This window comes from Doryrhamphus excisus, linkage group LG18 (assembly GCF_037039965.1).
Source record: "Doryrhamphus excisus strain RoL-2023G ecotype Guam linkage group LG18, RoL_Dexc_Guam_v1.1, whole genome shotgun sequence".
Lineage (NCBI taxonomy): Eukaryota > Metazoa > Chordata > Actinopteri > Syngnathiformes > Syngnathidae > Doryrhamphus > Doryrhamphus excisus.
Window position 1 is genome coordinate 7,445,279 of NC_136374.1, and position 17,827 is coordinate 7,463,105.

At 42.6% G+C, this 17,827-nt stretch overlaps 1 protein-coding gene across 5 annotated transcripts in view; it reads left to right on the forward strand.

The window, feature by feature from the left end:
* The window catches only part of setd5 (SET domain containing 5), a 37,014-nt gene that overhangs the window by 14,737 nt on the left and 4,450 nt on the right, over positions 1-17,827 (forward strand). The window contains exons 2-21 of one of the 5 annotated variants that reach the window (XM_058054987.2): positions 3,595-3,879; positions 5,079-5,181; positions 6,295-6,557; positions 6,865-6,923; positions 7,093-7,280; positions 7,375-7,413; positions 7,615-7,899; positions 8,155-8,303; positions 9,069-9,186; positions 9,277-9,386; positions 9,611-9,857; positions 10,880-10,960; positions 11,073-11,219; positions 11,305-11,658; positions 11,867-12,127; positions 13,223-13,340; positions 13,503-13,735; positions 14,036-14,092; positions 14,206-14,691; positions 14,909-15,001. In XM_058054987.2, the coding sequence (XP_057910970.2) occupies positions 3,809-3,879; positions 5,079-5,181; positions 6,295-6,557; positions 6,865-6,923; positions 7,093-7,280; positions 7,375-7,413; positions 7,615-7,899; positions 8,155-8,303; positions 9,069-9,186; positions 9,277-9,386; positions 9,611-9,857; positions 10,880-10,960; positions 11,073-11,219; positions 11,305-11,658; positions 11,867-12,127; positions 13,223-13,340; positions 13,503-13,735; positions 14,036-14,092; positions 14,206-14,691; positions 14,909-15,001 (3,462 nt within the window). In that variant the 5' untranslated portion in view covers positions 3,595-3,808. Of the gene's footprint in view, positions 1-3,594; positions 3,880-5,078; positions 5,182-5,510; positions 5,575-6,294; positions 6,558-6,864; positions 6,924-7,092; positions 7,281-7,374; positions 7,414-7,614; positions 7,900-8,154; positions 8,304-9,068; positions 9,187-9,276; positions 9,387-9,610; positions 9,858-10,879; positions 10,961-11,072; positions 11,220-11,304; positions 11,659-11,866; positions 12,128-13,222; positions 13,341-13,502; positions 13,736-14,035; positions 14,093-14,205; positions 14,692-14,908; positions 15,002-17,827 lie in introns of those variants that run through there. The other 4 variants (XM_058054988.2, XM_058054991.2, XM_058054989.2 and 1 more) reach the window with 4 other exon arrangements.

Here is a 17,827-nt window from a genome sequence, read left to right on the forward strand (position 1 = left end):
TGTTTTTCAGACCCACAAACTAAACTATATTTTCAAGCACATATAGTGCATGCAATGGCGTTCATGTTTCCTATTTCAAAGCCAGTGGCAATATTTCAACTAAGTTTAACTGTTAGAGGCTGAAAGTTTAAGACTTACCCTTGTTGTGGGTAATGCAGCTTTACCACTCTTGCAGTGGGGAAGGGCTACCGCGTCTGCATGTGTGTTTTCCGGCAACACATAGCTGCCCACGGATGCCTGTCTGTAAATCATGCCGCTGAAAAATACATCAGCGAACCCACATGTGTATCGGACCAATATATCGACCGGACGATGTACCGGTCGATCCTTGTAAGAGGACACATATTTGGCTTTGATTTTTGTCTAAATTCAGTTTATGGCGAAAATATCAGATTACATATTCGGATTACATACTCTATCTCGATATTCTACCTACATATATCGGCATACGACTTTTATTCCACATCACCCAGCCCTAGTCCTAGATGTGTCATTAAGTTAGCGCTCAGCCAAATGTAACAAGTATAAATAAAAGCCCTTGGTGATTAAGGTTGCAGACGAGACGGAACATGTTTTTAATCTGACAAATCTCAAGTAACTTTGATCAAATGTAGAGTTGGTACAGCTTCTGCTTTTACATTAAGACAACGGCAGCTATTCAACCCTGATAGAAAAACTCCACGTCACTTGCTGACACTGAAAACACAGTTTAGGTTGGATTGCAATGTGTGCCTACAGCACTTAACGTGCGGTCCCAATAACACCTGGCAATGCCTGTCACTGTGTTGTCATTCATATTCCCATTGGCTGCTATGTTCTCGTGAGACAGCTTTTCCCCAAATGAGAAATCTTGTCACGTTTTAATCTTGTGATATGCTATGATACACGTGGTACGTGTTGGACCACAGTTCTAACACACTTAGACCTCTGGGTTTTAGCTTGAGGCAATACACCTCTTGCCACACCTTACAGATATCTTCAAGTTCAGCGTTTGAGAGTGCAGCTCTCTCAAACCCCCTCCTCGGTGTGAAAATGAAACCTGACCCAGAGACAATATTGTTCAAATAAAGTGTTGTGCAGAAGGCGGTTTTACTGTGACAGAATGGTAATAATATCCCAGCAAGTGTGTCTTGAGGACAAAGCCAGACAGCTTCTTGGGAGACACGGTGTCCATGGTTTTTCATTTTGTGTGGATGCCCCTCCCTCTTGGACTGCAAAATGGCTGGTCTGTTCTAATGGAAGTGGAGAATCTGTTGGGCCTGCTGGTAATTTGAGCCTGCTTTTCATAGTCAGAGCCATGAAGAAGGAAGGCAGAGGGGAGGATGAATGGTAAAGAAATGCTTCCTAATGGAAAAACTTCCATACTTCACTTTTTTTTTGTTTTTTTTCCTGTTTTTGTGTGTTTCCTTTTGAAAAGTTAGGACGAGAAAGGGGCTCATCCAGGATGCTTCATGAGCCATGAAGTCTCTTCTGTAACCATAGCTCAAAATAGTTTGTGTTGCTCACTCCCAGTGTCAATCCATTATTGGCTTGATGTTTGTTTGGGCAGCGATAGTTCAACCGACCTTGAAATGTGGAAGCTTCCATCTTTGTTCTAGTTGCCATTGGGAGAGAGGACAAGGCTGTAGCTAGAAGGTTGTACTGCTCTCAATTTTGATGCGACATTAACAGGAGAACCTGGGGTTTTCATGCTCTTCTTAGTACAGCCGTCCCTCGCCATTTAGTGGTTCACATCTTACGGCTTCACGGCATCAATTTTTTTCTGAAATATATTCATAAATCATGCAGTTTCTTGTTTGAATTAGGCCTATTGTTAGTCAAAACAAGGGCTCGATCGATTAAAGATGAATCGAAGTTTGCCTGTAGTTAACTCATAATTAATCACATTTAATCGCAGATGAGAAAAGTTTTGAATTCGTAGGGTTAGTTTTGATTCTCAAGTATGATAATTACATAACATTTTTTTGTCACGGGATGTCAATTTTGGAAATATGGGCCATTACTTTATTCAAAAAATAATATACAATTAGAAATTCCCAAGTTTTTGCATGTTTGACATTACTTTTAACATACCTTCTAACTTTTTCCCAGGCTGCACAGTACTATGACAGTACTATTTCTACTACTATAGCGTAGTTTTATCCTTTTTCTTGTCACATTTAATTCCAAATGTTGATACTATGTGGGAATGCATAAAAGTAAGATTTGATTATCTTACACAACCTCTCTGAAATGTAAAGTCCAGGCTTGTGCTGGTGGATGGTGGCTTCAAAAATAATATATAAATCCCCCAGTTTTTGAATGCTTAATGCAAGCGACAATCTGTCCCCCTTTCTTTGACAGTCTCTGAACGTACCTTCTCCTGTTCTCACACGCTGCACAAATAGATACTTTAATACTTTTTATTCATCTCCTAGAGAAACTCATACCGATGGACTACTATGCTGTATTTTACCTTGTTCTTTCACTTCATGTTTGCTCCTAAATAAAACAAAACAAAATAATTGTTTGACACGGAATCTCATGGAAATGGACATAATGCGAATTAATGTTGTCTTCGTTGTGAGGAGAAGGAGCGTTTGTGTAGAGGAGTATTTCCCTGGTGGATGGCTCAATTTGGCGGACCTAAACGGTTTGACAAGGCGATAAACACCGGCGAAAGTTGGTGGAATCTCCTCTTACACAGTGTGAATGGAAGCTAGCGAGGGCTAGCTTGGTTTAGCATGCTTGTCTGGTTGCGTGCGTAACTCAAACTCTTGTGAATGTTGTCATTGTGAGAAGGAACGTTCATATGAGGGAGCTTTTCCTCAGCGGTTGGCTCCGTCATGGCAGATACAAACCCTATACAGTCCCCAGTTGAGTTCTTTTCAAATAAGGAATACAATATTATAAACTGTATTGTAACATTATTGTCTTTTTAGAAAAAAAGACATTGCAAATGTCTTTCATGTGTTCTATTTGCTCTGTGTTAAATCCACCATCATTTGACTTTTAGCATGAATGACTATGTTAGTTTTAATGAAATAAGCAGTGTTGACGGGGCTCACGGTGTTGGTGACATAAAAGTTTCAGTGCAGGAATGGAGCATTAGAAGGTGAAGCAGAAGGGCATCAGATTGATGAATGCACTCAGGAGGAAGATGGGAGCCTGAGGAGTGTGGGTCAGTGTTTCACAGTGTCGTCGTCACAGTGTAGTCACATAAGAGGTCAGGGCCTCATGTTGGATGACTCATCCCTCCAGGCCTCTAAGACGAAGGCACCCCCTGCTGGATATCTCTGTTAATGCAGCCAAAGCAGATTCTAGTTTAAAAAGGTCATTGCTACTGAATCTTCTTATAATACTAAATATAATGCTAACTATGATCTCTTGAAGGGAGATTCAGTTTTGTATGACCTTTTGAATTTTCCTCTTCCTGTTTATAACTGGCATTGTCCCCAAATTATACATTGAAATGAGTCTTTGAAGCCTTTCCAATGCTGCATTTTTCTTAAACTTTCACTGTTTAAAGTACCTGCACTATACTGTAAATGTGGTGGCATCCTAAATCTCCATCTATATGTCTTCAACTGTCTCTATTCTCTTGTCCGTCCCCAGGTCCCCCATGACAGTCAGCCGTGGGCTACGGCTCAGCGGCGCCCCACCATTGGAGTGGTTTGTCACTGTAGTTGGAGCACTGTGATTTCTCTACCCTCCGGCGACCCCCACCACCTCCCCTCCCCCCCCATCCCATCCTGTCCCTCCCATCCCCCCGCCCCCTTTTCCCTCCCCCCTCTTCCCCTCCCTCCCAAGCACCGCTGTGCTGGACGTCATGAGCATAGTAATCGCTCTCGGAGTCAACACACCTGAGACGTCTTACACAGAAATGGCTGCTGGATCAGAGTAAGTGTGTCACTTCTGTCACCACACAACCCTTCCACTCCTGAACCCATGTACACAAAAAAGTGACAAGTGTTACAGGCAATTATTTTTATGACTATGCACTATAGTGGGTCCTCTAGATTTACAGCTTTGCGGGGGGTGTATATGTGTGTGTGTGTGTGTGCTTGTGCAGCCCTTGGTAGGAATAAGATTTGGCTGATTTTCAATGCACTGGTACAAAAATATGCACACTGTAGCAGACAATGGCTCCTCCACGGTTACAGATATGGTCCAAAATTTTGTTTTCCGATAATGCAAACATTTTACGTGGCTTTTAAATACTGCATTGTTTCCCAGAGGACTACAATACATGTGTGGCGTGTATGTTGTGGGCATACTAGATGATGTCATCGTCTAGTTTGCATAATTGGCCATGAAACAAAACTCAGTGTTTGTGTGTTGATGGCTAAAACTGGTCTTTGGTTTGTGGCATGAAGAATGAATGAACATGATCTCATGCTTATTTAGCAACAGAATATTAAATTATTGACAGGTGAGGTTTCGTTCAGTGCAGCAGTAGTAGACACGTGTGCCTCATCACAAGCACGGGCAATTGAAAAAGCATTCACGATGTTACTTGGGCCCCATGTAAGTGTGTGCTGATTTTAAAGCTCATATTCATGTCTTTGGACTATATTTCAGCATTGAATGGAGTTGCCACTGGAGTACCCAGCATGCTTTGCAGGCATTTTAAGTGTCGTACTGATGTTGGAGTCTCTTTACAAATTATTACTGACGACAGCTAAGGTATGTGTGTGTATGAGTGTGATCATCCACCCAATGCCCCCGACCCACATTGTACACACATGCTGTGCACATTCATGTGTGTGCGTTCCAAATGTGGAGAAGCGATCACACGACAGTCAGCTACGCTGGCTCGCGTGCATGCGCATGTGTCAAAGCCACATCGGCCCAGCCGCCACCCCAAAGCTGTAAACCTAGAGGAAACAGGGGCAGCACATGGATTTAACCCAGGACACGGCAGGCATTTCCTCCTTGTCCTTGTCAGGTTGGAGAACCCAGAGGGAATAGTCAAGGTTGTTCACTGTCGAGGGTGGGACAGATCCTCTTTAAAGCAAAACAAATTGACATTAAAATGCCACATGAATACAGCTTTTATGATGATTTGTTTTTTCACACAATCATTTGAACAATTTTAGCCCTGAGTCAGTTGAAGCAAGCCCTGCAGTGAATGAGAAAAACTTCAACAACCACAGCTGTGGAAGTGCACAAAGTCATGGGTATCGGGGACTACCATACGCTGTGAGTACAAAGGAATACTTTCCTATCAACATTTGCAAAGTATTACTTAACATGTGTGCCACTCAGTTTAGCTCATTATGAAGTGTGAAAGTATTAAGTGTAAAAATGTATAATTTTAATGAAAATGGACAGAGTAAAAGTGAAGGTCTTTATACACCAGGGATGGTTCCAGAAGTAAATATTAGACATTAAAATATTCACCTATTCACACTCCACACTTCAAATATGCACAGTATTTCATTTTGGACTTGATTTAATCAAACCTACTATGGACAGCATTTCCCTTTATACTGCCTTGCTTCTAATTCTGTCATTTCTACAAGGGGTTGTGAAGACCGGAAAATCTATCAGTGTCATTTCATGACTCTTGAATCCAATCTCAGCAATGTAAATGTACGTAAAACTCACAATATTTCTTTTACACACAGCGGATCATTGAAAGTTTATGTCTTAATCTACATGTAAATGCAATCACCAACTTTCCATGTACTCATTTTTCCTCTATTAAGCAGAATACCTTTATAGTCCCAGTAAATATGCCGGAAAAAAAGAAAACTAGAGTGCATCCTAGAACATTTTTTTCTTGACACATTTCATAAATGTTTGTTGTGTTGGCACATTGGTTGTAAAAACTGTGCCATGTATAACTGCAACGAAAAGAATCATTTTATCCATGCTTTATTGGTTTAATTTTAGCGAAAGCTTACGATCCATCTACTGAATGGAGTTGGACAAGCAACAGTCCTGTTATGTGTTCATGAGCCAAGACGAACACAGTGTGCAAAGTCTAAAAAGCATAATCTAGTTGGTGCTATGAATGTATGCACCTCTAATACTAGTGTAAATGAATGTATGGGAATCACTGTTATAATATTTCCGATATTCTGCTTAATTGCATGGAAACTTGTGAACTAACAGCGTGGTAAAAATACCGCCATGGTGTGTGAAGACCTTTATGATTGTAATAATATAGCACATGTGTATTGTGTTGTAGATACCACAGTCTACTTCTGTTATTAACAGCTGTACTGTTTCACATGACTGTTTTGCCCTCATTTTCATTCGTCTCCATTTTCCGTTTCCCTTTTTTGCCTGAACACCCGTTGTTTGAAGATGCAACAGTCTTCCGTTGTGTGTTGTCAGGATCACAACTACGGTGCGCCCCCTCCTCCCACCCCACCCGCTTCCCCACTCTCTCAAACCATCATCCCTCGACTGGATATCAATGGCGTGTTACGCAGCTCCCGCTATCTTGAAAGCACAGAGGACAACTCGGTGGACAGCGATAGCTCGTCAGAGGAGGATGGGGCCGTAGCCGGCTGGTGTCACTGCACTCTGATGCCAGACGGCTTGCTTATTAAATGTGACCAGTGCAGGTGAGCTGTGGCCAAATCCACCCAGTCTTTATTCTTCTTAAATTCCGGAACGCAGGGGGGGGGCTTGGCTGTGGCACCAAGTAAATAATAATATAATAAAAGCAGACGAGAAAAAACTAATGCGCTAATGGTAGTATGTCCTGTATTAGTTTGTGACTAGCTGTAATTGGTTAGCATATTTAAGTTGTTTCTTTGCAAGCATTCACGATTTACAGTCATTAGTTCAAATTGTCCATGTTGTTTAAATATACCAATATGTTTGCCATGTTTGTTGTCAGCTAATGTTTTGCTCCTCGTCTCGTTTTAGGGGTCTTGATAGGCGGAAAGGCACAGACAGCCAGCACAGGAAAAATGAAAATGTCTCAGGTATTTGCTCCTTCAGTACTTTGACTCATTTCTAGCTATTAGCAAGAAGACAACAGATTTTTGGGCAGGAATAAATCACACACTGATGCTTGCAATGCTGTTTTATGTTTGTTTTTTTTTTAACCAACATGTTGGATTGTGCAAGTGTGACGATGTGATGTTTCCTCAGCCGGAGAGAGCAGTGGCACGGAGAGTGGTGATGAAGAGGTATCCCCTTCCACTGTCTCCTACACGGCCACCCAGCATACGCCCACTAGCATCAAACTCACCGTCAACAGAGTCAAAAGGAGTAAATCCAAAAAGAGGAAAAAGAGTACAGAGAAAACCCGTGGCACACCAAAGGGCAAGAAAGTCAAAGTAGGTTTTATCTTCATGTTCATTACAGTTCTTGTATTTAAATAATCTTTTAAATATTGTCTTATTTGAATCCCTTTTTCTATTTTATCCCCAGGCATTTAGAGAGGGCTCTCGGAAATCTATGAGGATGAAGGTTAGTTTGATGTATTTGTAGTACACAAGTCATGCTGAAGTTAAATGACCTGAATAAAAGTCGTATAATATCCGTTTTACTTGAGAAGTATAAAACTTTCTTGGCTTGATTAGCACAGAGCATCTTAGTATTTCTTTCCAATAAAAAAAATAGCACTAGCATTGGTTTCTGTTGTGTGATCTCTTGATCTCTTGTATGAAGAACTCAACCACAGAGGCAAGCGTGCTGGATGAGAACACAGCAGAGGGATGGGAGAGTCGAATCCGCCAGTGGACGGACCAATACGAGGAGGCTTTAGCCAACCAGTACAGCGCTGATATCCAAACGCTGCTCCAGCTTCACCGCACCGTCAGCACCTCGGTTGTGAGCGCAGAGAGCGGCGCCACAAGGCCCGCACCTGCAGGACCGACCTCGGTTGACAGCATGGACACCATCAATCGCACTGAGCTGGCCTGTAACAACACAGTACTCGGCTCGCAGATGCAGGTCAGCCCCACAATCCAATTCATTGCATCCAATGAATCCAATGAAAGAATGTCTTGGATTTGTCAGGTTTTATTCTACATGATTGGACACGTTGTCCATAAAGTCTCTTGAAGATGCGTTTCACTGAAACACATGAAATGTATTTGAACGCACACTTGCATATTTCATCTCATTGTTGTAATCAGTGTTGTGAAATGGCAAAGACAGTCCTATATATTAGGTGTATATTAATATCTTGTTTTGTGCTGTTTGTAGCTGCAGTTAGGGCGAGTCACACGTGTGCAGAAGCACAGGAAGATCCTCCGGGCCGCTAAGAACCTGGACCCAGACGCCCTGATCATTGAGTACCGAGGGAAGGTCATGCTCAAGCAGCAGTTTGAGGTCAATGGGCACTTCTTTAAAAAGTAAGATCATGTGAAAGCGTAGGAATATGGGACTGTTATATGATATCAGTGAAAGAAATGGAAAGAAACAAAGAGCTTTGTGGTCATCTTGCGAAAATCACATGTCATCATGACAGATGCACAAAAACAATAATCCAGGCAACACTTTGACGGGAGTTTCTTTTTGCACAACCACACTGATCCGTAGCATTCTCTGATGGAATTCTCTATAAAAGATAGGGATTTTCAACTGAGGGAATATGCAACATTTGCTCACGTTTTGAGCTGAGCATCAGAATAAAATGTAATTTGAAATATGAATTAGACCAATGTTAGCAGAAGCATAAGTCACAGCAGTCAGAGTACTCTGCCTCAATTGCATTAGTCTTACTACATTGCATCTTTAGAAAATTTTCTGGATGACTAAGCACAACATCAATCAACTGCTACAAAAGATTTATTCTAACAAAAAGGAAATACTTCTCACAAAGGAAAAACTCATCACAAAAACAACACTGTCATCTAGTGGCCACCACCATGTACAGCATGTGATATACTCTATATAGCAGTAAAATATGAGAAGGTTTGAAAAATCATCAAAGAGCATATACTCATATACATACTAGAAGTGAACATACTCTTGGATTTTGGCAGATTTTTCCATTCAGTGTCATGTTTTATTTTATTTTTCCAATGCAATATGTCATGGGACAAAAACTGCAAATGGGACCGCAATTTGAACACCCCTCACAATCCTGTTTTGTTTTTTTTTATGCTTTCTTCTAGGCCCTACCCTTTTGTGCTGTTTTACTCCAAGTTTAATGACGTGGAGATGTGTGTGGATGCAAGGACCTTTGGGAATGACGCCCGCTTCATTCGAAGATCCTGCACACCAAACGCAGAGGTCAGTCATTATGAGGCTGAAAATGTGTTTCCCTTCAAGGTTTTTTTTGTGGGTCTTTGGTGAGTCATGCAGTGTTTACTACTTTCCCAGGTGCGACACATGATTGCTGAGGGGATGATCCATCTGTGTATTTATGCTCTCAGTGAAATCACAAAGGATGCTGAGGTCACCATTGCATTTGATTATGAGTTCAACAGCTGGTCAGTACTGCTTGTCACATTCTGCTTTGGTTCAGTTAAGCCCTACATCAAAACCTCTTTTACCCATTGATAAAATCACAATGAGACATGAAGTGCATAGGGAGTAAGTGTCACAGTAGTGCATTACATGGCACAAACAACACATTATTATTCTTACTGTTTTTTATTTTTTATTTAACATGTTCTCCAGTTAATACCTGCCTTCTGTTATCAAAATCCTTCAGTAACTACAAAGTGGACTGCGCTTGCTACAAGGGGAACCAAAATTGTCCGGTGCAGAAACACAACATGAGCCCCAGGGAGAGCCTACTGAGCCCCCCCTCTGTACCACCACCCTCCCCTTTGGTCGGTGCTGAGACCCGGCAGAGAAAGGCCCGCCGGAGAGAACTGGAGGGTTCCCTGGGCGGAGATAGCAGCCAGCCCGTCCAGCACCGGGAGGCCAAAGAGGTCCAGGGAAACAGTGACGCTGAGGTACGCTGATTGTGGTTTTTTTTGTTTTGTTTTTTTTTTTGTGATCACAAAGCTTTTATTAATAAACATTAAATCTCAGAGGTCTACAGTAGGATTTTTCTTCTTGTGCCGATTCATTTATATGTCACCGTAAAAACTGGTTAATCTGCCATAAGTTCCCTTTTTTCAGTACAACTTCACATGTCTGTACACGTATAGTGGCATGAAAAAGATAGTCGGTGTGGTATCAATATGCGAGATGTTAATGTTAATAATGTTGCTTAATATGCCCATCAAATTATATGTAATTTGAGCATAGTTGGAGCTTTTCAGAAGGCACTATGGACGGAATAAGTGTTTCCTATTATTACTGCTTAATGCAGTACTGGACTCTCTGTTTATCTGTTTCTAACTTTAGAACACACAGAGATGTGAGAGATGTGTTCACGTCTTGCATAAGGATAGTGGATAATGATACTTTCAAGTAAAACCAAGCTGGTGCATTGTCTGCAGTAGAGTTAGTGCCAGGACTCCATTCTGAATTCTATTTTATTCTGTGGGGAAATGTTTGGCGGTCCAGATGTGGCACAGGCTTGGTGCATTTCCCCACATCAGTCGTCCACATGGTGACAGTGGTTACTTACCCTTCCTCCTCTCCCCCTGCAACCAAATGGGCTGTAATGCCTTGATTGCTTGATACACAGCTTTTTTTCCACCAATAGCAAGTTGTCTTCTTTTGTTGCATGCATTTACTTGGGCTTTGCAAGCCAATACCTTGCTGTTCATATGGCACCAAAAGTCCATCTAAATGTGTAACCAAGATGAAATTCTGGCAAATATTATTGATAATAAGTCTGGTTTTACTGGACCCTTTTACACTTTTCAAAGACTTGTATGCAGTGTGAAGGCTGCACTTTACACAGTAGTTAGGAGGGACAATGCTCATGCAATGCTACCTCACACTGGGGCACTCTTGGACTGATGTGTCCACAAACCCAATTACTCATCTGCTGTGTGTGTGTGCGCGTGTCTGTGTGTGTCAGGGGACGCTGGATGAGGTGAAGCTGGAAGACTTGGAGGAAGGAGAGGTGGATGAAAATGGGATTGCCATTGCCAGTAAAAAGGTATGATATTTATTTTCATTTCTATGTTGTCCATTTGGGTATAAATGGTGAGATATTGCAAAACATTCCCCACTAATGTTGGGAAATTGTGTGTGTGTGTGTTTGGCTGCAGACATTTAACAGTCTGGAAAGGAGGCGAAGGAGAGCATGGACAGAAGTAAAGGAGGATGGTGTGGAAACAGAAGAGGGGACAGGAAACACCCCCCTGCCCCAGAACGCTGGGTTAGGAATCAGCACACGACGAACTACCTACGTCACAGTCAGTATCAGTATGACAAACCTCCTAATTGTTCTGCTTCCTATACCACATGTTTCACTCACTACATTCTCCTGCTGCTCGTTAGGAAGCACCATCCCTTGAAGAAAAGACCTCATCACCAAACCTGCCTGCCCCAGTTGCCCCTCCTAAACCTGCACGGCCTTCCAAGCCTCGCCCCAAGAGCCGAATTTCTCGCTACCGTTCCAGCTCATCCCAGCGTGCCAGACGGCAGCGCCAAGCGCTTGCCCAGCAAGCGGCTGCTGCGGCTCCTTCAGCAGACCAAAGTGCCGGTCTGGATGAGGAGGGTCCTCATGGCCTGTATGGTTCTGAGTCGGGGCAAGGGGAAAGCGGGCTAGGCGCTGGTCGTCTCCTGGATGGAGATGGCCCGAGTCTTAACTGTATTAACAGAGGCAACCTACGCTACCCCAAGACCAAGAAGGTGAGAGGTTTGGTTGTTTAACACATGCTAAAAAAGTTACCTTGTGGAACATCACGTGGTTAGATTTTGACTGGCCACAAATGAATTTTGCACTGCCGGTTTTCCCTCGCCCATAAACATGTCATAATGCTCTTGATCTGCCAAAGAATAAGATGATGGAGAAGGAGGCATTAATGTTACAGTTCTCACCATTATTGCGTGTGTTCAGTATCTGGTGACAGAATGGCTGAATGAAAAGATTCCTGGAGGGGAGAAGGTCCAACAAGAGCTGCCTGTTGAGCGACCGCTGCGGATAACCACTGACCCAACGGTGCTGGCCACCACCCTCAACATGTTGCCAGGTCTCTCGCACTCATCCGTTATCTGCACCGCGCCGAGACACTATGTACGCTTTGGCTCGCCCTTCAACCCCGAGAGACGCCGTCCACGTCCACTGCAGATGGACGGCACCTATGGTTGCTTTAAAAAGGTGAGCAATGTGGCAAGATAATGTAGTGACAGCAAGAGGGGTGTTAAAATAAGTACTTAATCCTTGCAAATATATAAACAGTCCAGTCTTTCTGCTTTGGGAAAGTTTCTCTCACCAAAATCCCTCTTGAGATGTATGCAACGAAATATCTGACCTCTGTGCTTGCCAACAAGACTTTGTACACCAACTACAAAACCACCTTTTGTAGTGCCATCGAATACTTTCATTCATTCATTCATTTTCTACTGCTTTTCCTCACGAGGGTGGCGGGGGTGCTGGAGCCTCTCGGCCGAGAGGCGGGGTACACCCTGGACTGGTCGCCAGCCAATCACAGGGCACATATAGACAAACAACCATTCACACTCACATTCATACCTATGGACAATTTGGAGTGGCCAATTAACCTAGCATGTTTTTGGAATGTGGGAGGAAACCGGAGTACCATCGAATACTTATTTACCTCAAATATTAATTGATCTATAACCTGTATTTTGTCTGTTAAAATAAATCTACCATAAACATGTTGGACTGAGCCAACACTTATGCATGTGTGTATCTACCTAAATGACGTGTACTCAGTCCAATACACAGGAGTACATAGCACAGGGGTCTCAAACTCAATTTACTTGGGGGCCACTGGAGCTAGGGTCTGGGTGAGACTGGGCCACATCAGGTTTTCCAAAAAAAAAAAAAAAAAAAAAATGCATTTATTAAAAACAGAAAAATATACAAACTTTTTCAGTGCTTTGGTTCCGATTTTTTACCATAAAAGCGCTGATAAAACATTCCACTGTTCTCAAATATCTTAATTTTTATTTTTCTGCACAAAATACGATGAAATATAAATAAACAAATCAAGAATTAAGAAAATCAATCAGTAATAAATAAATATAATAATAATAAAACAGCAAATAAAAACTTAATAAAATCAACAAAGCATTATTAGAGCCCTGTAGACATGACAAAACACGATGACATAGCACCTCGCATGCAAAACTAGCTTCCGTACTAGTCAGGTCTATTAATTTCCATTTCTGTGAATGCAGGTGTATGATACGATATAGTCATGACTGTCACTGTTGTATCTTAATGCAGAGATGGATCAAGCAGGTGGAGGATGAGAGCTGTTCAGCCAGTGTGGAGGACGGCACAGAATCCACCTCCTCCCAGCAAAGCACGAGCAGCAGATCCACCCCAAACCCCCTGTCCAGCGGTACACATTTTATAATCCTCACTTGGACTCTTACATATTACTGTACTTTGTCAGCTGAATTATCTACAACATGATTAAATAGTACATAGAGGAATCTGTTTTGAGTGAAGTATACTAGCGACAACACAAAATGGCTAATTCCTGTGTGTCTTAAAATGGCAGAGCTCAACGCACCTTTCAAGAAGCGCCATGCCAAGTACATGACCGAGATGACAGCAACTCCCTCTGATCACCTTCTTCGCCCATTGTCACCCATCACCCCGCCCCTTCCTGAGGACCCCATACTTCCATTGCTTAACAACCCTTTTATTAGCTCCTTGCTGCCCAACGGCCTTGCATACTCACCCATGCCCTCACTGCCCACCAGCCGCTGCAACACACCGTTGCAATTTGAAGTATGTATGAGTTCACAGTCCACATACACACACATGTGTATCTTTATCGTAAGAAATAAACGGAAAAAAATAACATGAAGGTTATATAGATTAAGATCAATGGGGAATCAAATACTTATTTTCCTACTGCAAGCAATCAACATCCAACATCAAAAAATAGAAAACCACATGTAACACTTGCCTGTCACTTCACAAATGTTGACCTGTGCAAAGGACAGTGTAAATGGACTCATTTGTATTATGTGGGACATGTGTGTATGACACCGGGAAGTGTTTAACGGTGGCTGCATTTATCTTTAGAACATATCATCCCCTGAGGCATCACCTGTTCACCGGCCGGAATCCATCTCTCCCGAGGTACGTTGCTGCTGCTGAGAGCGGACATACATCACCAAGGAGTTATTTCCATATTTAGTATGTTTTTAACAGTGGTGTTTCCTTTCTCCCCTGCCCTACTTCTGCACTGTCAGCCATGTCTTCAAACAGACTTTGATGTCCCTCGGACCCAGTTCCCAGATCTTTCACTGCCCTCGAGTTTGGAGAGTCCCATGGCTGGGGCTTCAGATGACTTTTCCATCCCTGGAACTTCTTTAGGCAACGATTCCCATGATTCATCATCTGCGGGAATCAGTTCCTTCAAGCAAGTGTCCACTTCCACTTCGGAGCGAGCCCTCAAAACCAGGGAGCAGGCCTTCAGGACAGAGTTTAACCTTATATACACGTGCTCACCCCTCAATGCTAACTTGGCAAACCACGTGTCCACGGACCGACGTCTGTCTCTGTCACAAGGAGGGCTCTCTCCCGCGCAGTCGTTCCATCATTCTTTGAGTAGCCAGGGGCCACTTGGGGATGTTGGGACCAGTTGTATGTCGCCTTATAATGAACTTCATTACGGAGGAGGCTACCCAGAGAGTGACACACCTCCACACACCAGCAACCCGCCACAAAAAAAGAAGGCAAGTTCACTGCATTTGACCATTCACAAACCAGCACTTTTTGTGTTTAGTTCAGGCCAAGTGGGTGAAAAACCAAGCAGTATGCATTTCAGAACATTTTTGTGTGAATATATGAAATGATTTAGCCCTCCTCCCCCTCCACTACCCTCTTATCCCTCAGTCTCTCCCTACTTGATACTTTTTGCCAAGTCTCTCTTCCACTTTTCTTCCAAGACAGAGGGCCACCCAGCATACCATTAGTCTGCTGACAGGGAGGCCAGATTACCAGGCTATAGCTCTAAGAAGTCAATACAAGGCTGTTCAAAATATGGTGAATATTCTCCCGACGACTACATCTTTAGAAGTGTGCATGTAAATATTGTTCCTTTTTATTTATTTGTTTTTGATCCATCTGCATAAAGCACCCACCCCATGCACCAACAGCTCTGCCCCTTAACCCCGGCGGGCCGGCTATGATTCTCATGATGAAACTGGGTTTTACACCGCCTTCAGTTTGTGTTATACATGTGTTGTACATAAGGCTTAGTTCACTGCCATTTGACTGATATACACTAAATCAGAATACCATTGTAAACACAGACGGTAGACCCATCACAAACGAAAAAACTAAATGCGACTCCCATTTGAAGCCTCGCAGTCTTCTGAAGCAAATTAATGGCCCTCTTTCATTGACAATGATTGAGCAAATGTACTCCAGTAAAATACAAAGTCCACACCAAGTTCCACATCTATAGAGACACGCTAACCGCTGCTGCACACTTTTTTTAATCAGTTCTATTAGATGCTCATATGTGGCACATATCGATTGTAAATGTGGTTAGCATTGATGCCACTTCACGCAACCTGAACTGTGAACTTTTGATTGACACATCACTCAACCCAACACCCAAAATTTGAATGCTTTTACAGTGGCACAATACAGGGTTACTACATTAGTATGGAATTTCCAGGTCTGGGAGAATTATGTAAAATGGAAATTCAAGTATGGAAAAATTATTATATTCCAAGACTGTGACCACATGCGGCAGCTTGGAAGTACAAAGCCTGGCTGGCTCCAAGGGGTTGTTTACTAGTTGACAAAAAGCCAGTATCTTCAATGACGATAAAGGGCTGATCATCAAGCTCCATCATTTCCATGATGACAGAGATGATGATCACAGATGGCTCAAGCCCACGGGTCAGCTGTGGCGAACCTTTTAGGAACAAGGCCCATGCATCGTAGAAGCACTGGCGTTTTAGGTGGATGATGTTGATGTGTTGAAGCTCAATGGGCTTTTTTTCCTAGTCATGGTAGCATTCAGTGCAACTGGTTGTGCTACCAGTAGACTTCAAGGCAGCTCTGCATAACTTAAAAATGGCTTGGCTTTTGTCCATTACTGGTCAAGCTCTAGTCTTACCCTCACCAATGTTCATGAGCTTTGGGTAGTGACCGAAAGGACAAGATCTTGGGTACAAACAAGATGCGTTTCCTCCGTAGGGTGGTTGGGCTCTACCTTAGAGATAGGGGCTGTCATCCGGTAGGGGCTCGGAGTCGAGCCGCTGTTCCTTCGCATTGAGAGGAGCCAGATGCGTCGGCTCTCTCATCAGGTCAGGATGCATCACTGGTGAGGTGGTCAGGGTATGTCCAACTGGTAGGAGGCCTCGGGGAAGACTCAAGACACTTTAGAGAGACAATGTCTCTTAAGCGGCCTGGGAAAACCTCAGAGTCTGCTGGGAAGAGATAGACACAATAGCCAGGGAGCGCGTAGTATAGACTTTTCCAACCTTGGATAAGCGGAGGAAGATGGATGGATGAATGGTTTCCTGGCACGGCTCCCAACTTAGTCCACAAATGTTCAGGTTGGACCTTTTGGGAAGATCATTCCACAGGTTTAAATTCCAAAACCAGTTTTGTGTGTTTGAGTCATTGTCTTGTTGGAACACAAACGTAGTTCTTGTCATTGTGCACAAACAATGCAATCTTTGTCTCTTGTGTTCTGGGCAGAACATTTTGTTTGTCCATGTCGACAGCTCAAAATTTCATTGGAACTTGGGTGATGTTTATTTCGGAGACAGGGCTTGTTTTCTCGTCAGAGACAGGTCCTTATGTTCACAGTCTTACTATTCAACATCCTTATTTTCATGTGGTAGTCTTCTGCTTCTTTGCGTTTAATGGTATTTGGGGTATTACAGTATATATCCTGTGTTTATCAATGCTCTTTCATATATGTATATTTATCGGTTATCAGTCGATGTATCGGTCACCAGCTTTCCGTTAGCCTGGCATCAGCCCCAAAAATCCCATATCAGTCAGGCTCTAATATACTGTACATATACAGTTCATATATGCACACACACACACACGTGTATATATAGATATACATATGTATTTGATATGGACGTGGTCTTTGATGACTGTTGTGTGGCAGAAGTCATGACTATATATAAGTTGCAGGACCAGCCAAACTGTGACTACTATACTCTGGAGAATACAATATGTGGAGATGATCAGCTGCAGTCAATTATGATCAATAATGACAAATTAATACGTATTCAGAGTGCTAGGATAAAGAAAATTCAGGGTTTGGTTCGCTACATTAATCCCATGATTCGATGTCAAAAAATCCATTCAAATCCATTTTCATACCTTTCTAACATTTTGATCAAAAATGCAAAAATTTGCTGGATCTCAAATGTGCGGGGATCCACTGTACACTCTTTGTTGTTGCCAAAGGACTTTGACATTGAACATTCTGTGTGTCAAAAACCAATCTTAATTTCCATTCAGCTGTAGTTTTTATTTTGTGCATGTCCTGTCATGAGGGTTGTTATGATAATGTGATAATCGAGGTGAGCGAGGCCGTCCATGTCAGCAGATGTGTGCTCATCGTCCCTGTTCCTCTGCCGTATATCCTCTCGTTTTGTTTCTTACCACGAAGACGGGGTGACTGTTCTCATTTTCATTAACAGGTGTTTTGTTTGTATGTTTTACTGTGCTTGAAACCTTTGGATGTTGTGTTTTTAGTGTAGTTGCATCATGGTGTGATGCGCTCATATTTGCCTGCTTTACTGTCACATTTATACCTCATAAGAAGCCAGAACATTTTAAACGTGATAATATGCACCATATACAAATCAACTCGAGTCCCTTTAGGTG